Source organism: Lampetra fluviatilis, chromosome 18 (genome assembly GCF_964198595.1).
Source record: "Lampetra fluviatilis chromosome 18, kcLamFluv1.1, whole genome shotgun sequence".
NCBI lineage: Eukaryota > Metazoa > Chordata > Hyperoartia > Petromyzontiformes > Petromyzontidae > Lampetra > Lampetra fluviatilis.
The window spans coordinates 8,180,817-8,189,583 of NC_136292.1; the positions used below are offsets into that span (position 1 = coordinate 8,180,817).

The 8,767-nt window shown below is 57.0% G+C and overlaps 1 protein-coding gene across 11 annotated transcripts in view; it reads left to right on the top strand.

Annotated features, from left to right (window-relative positions):
• The window catches only part of TMEM260 (transmembrane protein 260), a 31,241-nt gene extending 22,730 nt beyond the window's left edge, over nt 1-8,511 (top strand). For 5 of the 11 annotated variants that reach the window (XM_078864516.1, XM_078864515.1, XM_078864509.1 and 2 more), the window contains exons 13-18: nt 794-942; nt 2,237-2,322; nt 2,589-2,700; nt 2,825-2,878; nt 3,952-4,042; nt 4,529-8,511. In XM_078864516.1, coding sequence (XP_078720642.1) covers nt 794-942; nt 2,237-2,322; nt 2,589-2,700; nt 2,825-2,878; nt 3,952-4,042; nt 4,529-4,858 — 822 coding nt within the window. In that variant the 3' untranslated portion in view covers nt 4,859-8,511. Of the gene's footprint in view, nt 1-793; nt 943-2,145; nt 2,323-2,578; nt 2,701-2,824; nt 2,879-3,951; nt 4,043-4,528 lie in introns of those variants that run through there. The other 6 variants (XM_078864511.1, XM_078864510.1, XM_078864518.1 and 3 more) reach the window with 6 other exon arrangements.
• The last annotated feature ends 256 nt before the right edge of the window (nt 8,512-8,767 follow it).

Sequence of the window (8,767 nt, forward strand, 5' to 3'; positions counted from 1 at the left end):
ATATGAGCGGCGTGCCGAACGCAGCCGGCCGCGCCGGGACTTACACGTTGGTTTTGCCCGACGCGTTGCTCAGAGTTGGGCTGACAATGTTTCGTGCTCATGTCTGCTCCTGAATTCGGGGTTTTAAAAATACACGCACGCATGCACAAGAGTCGCTTGCGGCGCTAGCAGCGGAGGCTTTCTGCCGCCGGGATTTTGACGCGTTCGGTAAATACGTCCGCGAAGAAAACCCAAATAATAACGCCTGTCGACGGCGAATCGTGAATCGGTGAATGTTGGTATCCGGTATCAAGTGTGAAAATTGTTCGTTGCTTAGTGTCGACGTTGGGGCTGCCGCGATCCTGCGATGTAACGATCCATGCAGCGCCCGCGCGCGAGCCGACTCCTCCACTCCATCTCCACGGGCGATTTCCTGCCAGTGACTGCCCTCTCTTCCCATTAAATATGACAACGTTCTTGAGATGCCATTGCATTTAGACGCTGTGTGTTGTATTATTTTATCGCGCCTATGTGAGTGTTTGTGCGTGTGCGCACTTATGCAGGCAGTGGCGGCGCAGTGGTTAGCGCACTTACGCTATGAACCCAGCGACTCGAGTTCCATTTCCATTAACGGCCAACATCTGAACTGACCCTGGGCCTCCCCTAGCTCAGCTCAGCCTTAAATAAACAAGTGGCTGGTTCGCTGTGTAAACATCGCTACTGGGGTGCCAGAGCCTTCGGCCGGACGTGGTGCTGAGCTGAATAGGTGCTCACAAACAGCACCATTGCGTGCGTGTGTGGTTGTTGCACGCAGCTTCTGACGTACCCGTGGTACGTGCGCAAGCTGGGCCGCCACCTGCCCGGCGTGCGCTTCCCTGGCGACCGCTGGCATCCTGCGGAGGGCCCGCACCCTGACGGGACGCTCGCCTTCAGCATGAGGAGTTTCCTGGAGGAGAACCGGGGGTACGCCCCCCCCCCCCCCCCACACCGTCGCCCCCCCACACCGCCACCCCCCCCCACCATCGCCCCACACACCGTCGCCCCCCACACCGCCACCCCCCCCACCGCCACCCCCCCCCACACCGTCACCCAATGCCATGCTGTGAAGCAGGCCTGGCTCCGGATCCTATCCATAATAATATTCTGACATTGTACCTATAAGCCTATAATCCTATGCGCATGTTTATCGGAATGTAGGGTACAATGACAAGAAAAAAAATCAAGGCGTATTGGATCTCTGGCGTGGCTGAATTAATTCCCGAACGGCGTTCTGGACCGTTCCTGCTGATATCAATCGCTGGGTGTAGCATTGAGATTCGGATCACTCGCACGGCAGTGGCGTGCCTTCGTGCTAGAGGACGGCCCGCAGAAGCGGGCATCACGGAGCCACATCTGAGATCACTTCAAGTGAGCTCTGTTCAACACGGCGGGGGAAAGCGATTTCCCACCCACTCTGCATATTAGAGTAATGTCCATGGGATAGCTCATGGCTGATGACGATGACGATGGCACTGCAGGTGTATTGACCGTGAACACGCGCAGCCCGCTGCACGGAGGAGTTTCGCGATACGGCGACGCGAGCGGTAGACGGCAGGCCACATGCGGCGGCGTCACATTTTTAAAGTTACTCTCGCACTTTTACTCCGTGGCTAGATTTGGTAAAACCAAAGGTCAACTTTGACCCTGACTATACCTGTCTGTGAAACATAGCGCCTTCCATAATACAGTTGGTTTTATTTATTTGGGTTAGATCACGTAAATATAAATGCGTCATTAAACTTGCCCGACACAGGTTCGTCACCTAAACAAAAAGTGCCAATGAGTTACTAGTTCAGCACACCGAGTAAAAACCCACAACATTTACAATTCGAGTGCCTTCGCGAGAGCCTTGTGCTATAAGTGCACCGGCGGTACAACGGTTAGCGCACCGCTCTATTGGTTCCGGGCCACGCCTCCACTCAGTCGCAGGTGACATCAGAGCTGCTCCTACCCCTCTCGCTTTCACCAAACCCGCACGAACCGGTGTGGTGAAGTATGGTCAGGGGACGCCCACGTGGGTAGTTGCGCTCACTGCACGTGGCGCACGGGCGGGGGGGGGCGGCTGTCGCCCCGTTGGCGGATTGAGATGGGCCGAGCAGCGTGCCGATGCCGTTGTCCCCGCGGCAGGCGACCGGTGTTCTCCTGCATCGGGCTCCCCGAGGAGGAGTCCTCGTGGCGCGGCGCCTTTGAGCGCCGCCCCTGGGGTGTCTGCGAGCAGCTGGTGCCCGCCGGGACGCCGCTGCGGGCACACGAGCTGGCCGAGGCCACGACGGGGCTCTACAACTGGACGCTCCCCTACCACGGGTACGTGCGTGCGTGTGTGCGTGTGCGTGCGTGTGTGTGTAGTATTGTGCACGTATGTAAATGTGTGCATGCGTGCGTGGGCGTTTGCGCGTGTGTGCTTGTTTGTTCAGGCTATACGGGGCATATTTGTCTTTTGTGTATGTGTGTGTTGGGAGCGATAGTGTAACAGTTGCGCTATGAACCCGGCCACCCGAGGTTGATTCCTGCTCACGGCCAACACCAGTGATTATCTAAACCGATCCTGGATCTCCCTAAGGTCGACCCAGCCTCAAATGAGTACTTGGTGCGGTGTGTACACATCGACCGCCGAGGAGACAAAGGCGGCCGGGCGTGGTGTTGGCCAGCTACCCCCTTCGCGTGCCCTGCCGGCCTTTGCAGGTGCTCGCTTACAGCACTTGCTCCTACAGCCTGTGAAGGCTATACGGGGGAGCTTTGTCCCCCGTGTGCATGCGTCACAGAAGCAGGTGGCACTCACTCGGGGAATGTGCGTTTTGTGTCGCAGGTTCGACCCCACCTCCTGGGACCACGTGGCCAATGAAGAGATGTGGCAAGCTAGGCAAGTGGTGTTCTGGTTTAATGGCTTAACGTTGAACGGGAAGAGCGGTGTCCTGCAGGCACACGCTAAGAGGCAGCCGGTGGTGAGATGCAGCCGACGTTCACGATCGCTATTCGCATTTGAATCGCCATGGCATCTGTAGAGGATCGGTGAACACACGCCGTGAATTACACAGAGGTCTCGGAGCGCCGCCTGGCCAGATGTGCCTGTGGTTTTTCCCTTCATGGTAACAGTGTTTGCACATCGGTTATTTTTCCCCCACAAAATAATGGTGCATTGCCTATTCCAGGGGTAGGGAAACTTTCCCCTACCGAGTGCCACAAAGACAAAAATCTCCCCCCGTGTAGCATTTACGGACTGCTGGGGCAAGTGCTGTTAGCGAGCATTAATGAAGGCAGGCTTGGCACACGAGAGGGTGGGTGGCCAGCACCACGCCCTGCCACCTTTTGTCTCCCAGGTACTCATTTGATGCTGAGTGGACCTAGGGGAAGCCCAGGACCGGTTGAAATAATCGTCACTCGTGTTGGTTGGCTTTGAGCAGAAATTGAACTCAGATTGCTGAGTTCGTAGCGCGGCGCGCTAACCCCGCTACACTATGGCACCTACACATTCGCACACATACCTCAGCTTTGTCCGGTGGTAGCAACGCAGTGACAGATGGACATCGCTTAGGGCCCGTTATTGAAGTGAGAGAGGCCTCCTGTGGCCACGGGCCGAGCCTGGCCTAGTCGGCCAGAGGTTCCCCACCCCTGGTTTGTGCCGTAACCGACGAAACCCTTCCCTGAGATCCACCCGGTGGCGTGAGCCAGCAAGCAAATGGGTGAAGGGGGGTCGCGAGGACGGCCGTCTGGAACGCTCTTCATTCCGATATTAGGAAGCCACCGGAGCTATCCACTTTTAAATCATCTAGATTGAAAACTAATTTCTTTAGAACTGCTTTTTGTGTTTAGTTTGTTATCCTTCACTGCATCTCTCAATTAGCACGGTTGGCTCCGTACTGTGCGAAAGAAGTTCAACATTCACACAAAATACATACAACATGCCTCACGCGGCCGTGTCTCTTTGCGGAGCAGGATCAAGACGCCGTTCTACCTGTTCGAGGTGGCCGAGGATGAGCGACTGCCCAGGGAGACGAGGGTCGCCCTCTACGCTCTCAGCTACCAGGTGTCGAACCCCTCGCCCCGCACCTCGGCACGCGCTCGCCACACTAAGGCGGCCTCCTGCGGGAGGAGCTGGTAGGGCCGTTCTCGTGGAGATGGAACACAATTTGGACTTCAGGAGCGTAAAGTGAAACGGAACTAAATGTTTAAAATTGCGCAAAATAACATGGAGTGGTACGTGCCTGAGAGACGACCAGATGAGCTCGTGGAACAGAGATTAATTGTCACAGATTAGAGGCACCGGATTGATCGTTTAATTAAAGTATGCGGGCTTGGGCAGGGATTTTCAGTCGAAGGGACGATGGCCGGTGGTCGAGACTAACGACGGAGTGGTAGCCAAAGGAGGGAACGTGCCCTCACTCCTCGGACCTCGCTCCGAACGGCACGTGATGTGACGTCGGGAGCGCGCGATGCCCGCGTGGGTGAAACACTGAGCCCGTGTCGTCTCCTCTCCCCCTCTCCACCCACCCCCCGCCGGCGATGGCTCCAGCTCTACCGGCCGCTGGTGTCCGGCGAGGAGCAGCCGCTGCCCGTCAACTGGCACAAGAACTTTGCGCTGGCGTGCGAGCGCCTTCTGCGCGTCGGGGGGGCGGGGCAAGCGGCGCCGCACGCCGTACCCGCCGAGCGCCTGCTGCGGGAAGCCGTCGCTCACTTTCGCCGCTACGTAGAGGGGGCGGTGGAGGAGCGGGGCCAGCAGGACCCGCAGCTAGAGTCGGTGCGGCAGCTGGCAAGGCACCTGGCCGAAGAGCTGGCACGGCTGCGGCGCGAGGCGGCGATGGCACTAGGAGGAGGAGCGGGAGGAGCGGGAGGGTCCGCGTAGCCAGGATGATCGACCCACCCGTACGGACCGCTGCACTCGGCCCGCTGCGTCGGCGGGGACGTTCAGTGGTGCAGACGTCTCTGTCGGCGGGCGCTGTCGCGGCTCTACCCGAGGGCAGGGGGCGGGTGGCGCCACCCCCTGCTGCCGTGCGGAATCGAGGTCACTTGAAGGGCTCTTGAGGAAGTGGGTCCGTGATATCCGCTTTCACGGGACGCTCTCTCTCTCTTATGTGGAGGGTTGCACTGCTGTGCGAGAGATCTGGACGGATTTCTTCGTCTCGTAACGTGGCACCGAAAGTGCCGTGGGGATAAAACTGGGGAATTTTGTATTTTTTATCCAGAATTTTTATTTTTTGTAAACCACTGTGGCCTTTGCACTGGGAAACGGACGCGTTCGCAGTCGTGTCCACCCGCAGATTTGCCGATGAGCCGATACTGGCCCCTAGTGGTGAGACCGCACCACCGCGGCAGTCAACGCAAGCGCGGCTCTCGCGCCAACTCGATTGGAGTCGGTGGCGGTCAACGGCCCATCAACGGCTGATGAGACGTCCACGTCTTTTCAACTCCCCTTTGAGTCGGTGGCCTGCACAGCAATGCGACCGCACGGTCAGCTCTTTTGATCCGGCGGTTTCGACAAGGCCGAGAGCATCGTGCGTGCGGTGCGGTGGTCACGTGACGGGCACGTAAGATACACGGATGGGAGAGGTGCCTTCCTGCCCCCTCCGTGAGCAGCAGCAGCAGCAGCACACCGCCGCAGCTCGTTATTTATACAACGCAGACCTCCTTCAAAGATCTCCTCCGCAGAGGGGCGCACGGCACACGAGAGCAGCGTAATCTCGGCGACGTGGCGCTCGCGCGAGGCTGAGATGCCGTCGCAGCCGCTGCGCCGCCGCTCCGCCCGCTGCAGACGGCTATAGAATAACGATTTCTCACGCGCACGCATCGACGCGGGCATCACGGGCGTACGACTCGGTTGAGCTGCCCTTACATGAAATTATATATGTGAGCACATTTCCATTCTCCACACATGAAAAAATTATTATCTGTAGTCAATCAACCTATTGGCTTTCCAGACCAACATTAAAAAGCTACATTTGTTTCAGAAAGCAAACGCCTTCGCGGTTTCCACCTTGTGGGTCTCATCGTTAGAGTCGAATTAACGTCCCGTTGCTGACCAAAAGGGGCTTTTAAGCTTACCTCCATCCCTCCCCCAGCAGCTCCCGTCCAGCCGTGGCCTCAGAATCAGAATGTTTACTTAGACCAGGGGTCGGCAACCTACGGCTCCGGAGCCGCATGCGGCTCTTTACGGGCTGTTTCTTGACGATATGTACGTATGTACAGTATGTACTCAGATGCATTGCGGCTCTGGAAATACTGAATTTTGTACCGAATTGGAAAGAAATGGCTCTTCTTGTTATTTTGGTTGCCGACCCCTGCCTTAGACTGTAGGAGGAAACCGATGCTGTCTCCCTCTCTTCCGAAATCCTTCTCCCAATCTCCACAGCCACCTTCATCCATCCTCCGCTCGGTGGCTCTCAAAACCCCGGGCGCTCCCGCGCTCTGCGTCGCGAGCCAATTCCCAAGATTTCCACGATTCCCACGGTTCCCACGGTTCCCAGCGTTTCTAGAACGCGGGGGTTAAAATTACTCTTCCCCCCCCCTCCCCCCGCTAATGAGGCGAATGAAAGAGGGCGCCGATAACTTTTGAGCGGCGCACCTCGCGTTTGAATGACTCGCGTCGCGGCGGAAATTAGCGGAGGCCCGTCGCAGGGCCCAAGGCGCCGTGTCTAATTCGGCAATATCACAACGAGCGTAATCTCTCCGATTCACACAAGAGAAACTCCACCGAACGCGCCATTAGGCAAACATCTCCCAACATTAAATGTCTTCTCGATATCCTGCAGGCAAATGAGATTAAGTGCTAATAGAATATTATAAACAGCATTGCCCCAACCTCATTTGCACAATACTTTAGCACTTGGCCTACAGAAACTAGCAATTTAAAATCAATTATGGGGACTAATAAGATGTGTGTATATATACATCGAGGCATACCTATGGCTGTTTAACACGTAGGCTTTCGTGACTAATATTATCCATGATAGAGGTTTTTGAGTTAGATCGCGCAAATATAAATGTGTCGTTAAACCCGCCACCACCCGACACAGTCAACTAGTAAGGTTTGTCACGTGAACAGAACGTGCCAATTTGTTACTAGTACAGCACACCGGTGTGTTGGAGAGTAAACCCACTACAACTTTTTACAACCAGCATCATCAGGCAACAGCCAGAGTTGTGGAGAAATCTTCGTGTTTCGGTTTTAAATAACGACACATTTATATTTGCGCGATCTCACCCAAAAAAAACCTCTTATGGACGGATACCTATGACTGTCGAAGTGCCAAATAGGCGAGCGATAAATCCGGCGCCGAGGAGCGAACGACGTCTCTGTCGCGACACGAGGGACGCTGCTGCCACAGCGGCGAGGGTCACGTGGCTGGACGCGCAATCCGGAGATCCCGGTTCGACTCCCGGAGATCCCCGCACGGCTAAATCTCCCTCAACCGCCTCCCGTCCTGCCGGCAGTCCGAGCGGGTGCACCACCACGATTCCATCGGCAGGTCGCGCCCTTGGTGGGGTAAGCTGTGGTTGCTCCCCCCACCTCTTCCTTGATCTCAAGGCAGCGTGGGAGAGGAGGTCGAATGCCCTCTCGAGGGGCTGTCTTGACCTCCCCGTCGCATTCTGTATGAACGGTCATCTTTACTCGGCTGAAAACATCTTCAAAATGAAAGCCCGGTGCAGCAGGAGCCCCCTGAAAGAGTCCTCCGGCGACTCTGGATAAAGGTGGAGATGACTCTTGTTATTTCTCTCCTCTAGAGCCTCCGCTGGCCTTTGAGCCCGCAGTGGCTTGAGCCAGTCCCTTGCAGAGCTGCAGTCCGAGCGGCGGATGTCCCGCTCGACGTGTACGGCTCGCGAGCATGGCACGAGAGTGGGCTCGCTGCATCTGTTGTTGGTTTCGAGACCGGAGTCTCCCAAAGATGTTCACCTCTCCGCGAGCCGAGTTCCTAAACGCTGCTCAGCTGCGTGATCCTGGGAGTGGCTTTCTCGCAGAACTCGCGTTGTTCGTTCCGACGGCCCGAGCGGCGCACGACGGATGATGCCGAGGTGCGGCCTTCAACGAGCCGGTGGGGGAGCTGGCGCGCGTCGCGATAGCCGCGTGGGACACGGCGATCCACTTGTAGACACCGCACTCGGATAGCAGCGATGAATTGTAGCGAAAACACAACGCTCGGTTCTCGAAGCCTACCCGTGTCTCCCTTTCCAGTCTCCGATAACGTAGCGGCGCCACCGCTCTGCTCCTCCGTCAGATGTGTTCCGTCTTGCGGCAGCGAGATGGAACCTCTCGAGCGATATTCCAGATGGATATATGTTTTGTATTCAATCCCTACCGTTCGGAACTTGCCCGTGTGTACAGTTGTTTGCGGATGATTTTGTCCATCCTGTTGTCGTTGTTGTTGCTGCTGTTGCTGCTGTAACCAAGGTCCTCCGTCGAAAATGAGCATTCCTTGCCGCAGAAGGTTTTACCTGCGGCCAAAATAAAATCTCGGCCTAAAACCTCGAAATCTGTGGAGTATCTGTAAATGGATCGCTCTATGCGCCAAACCCGGGGAGGGGGGTGGGGGCTGTTGGAGGCGGGGGGGGGCTGTTGGGAGTGGGGGGGGGGCTATGGGGAGGGGGGGCTGTGTGGGCGGGGGGCGGTTTTGGGGGGGACTGTTGGGAGGGGGGGGGGGGCTGTTGGGTGGGGGCTGTTGGGAGTGGTTGAGGGCTATGGGGAGGGGGGGGTTCTGTTGGGAGTGGGGGGGGGCTATGGGGAAGGGGGGCTGTGGGGGCGGGGGGGCTGTTGAGAGGG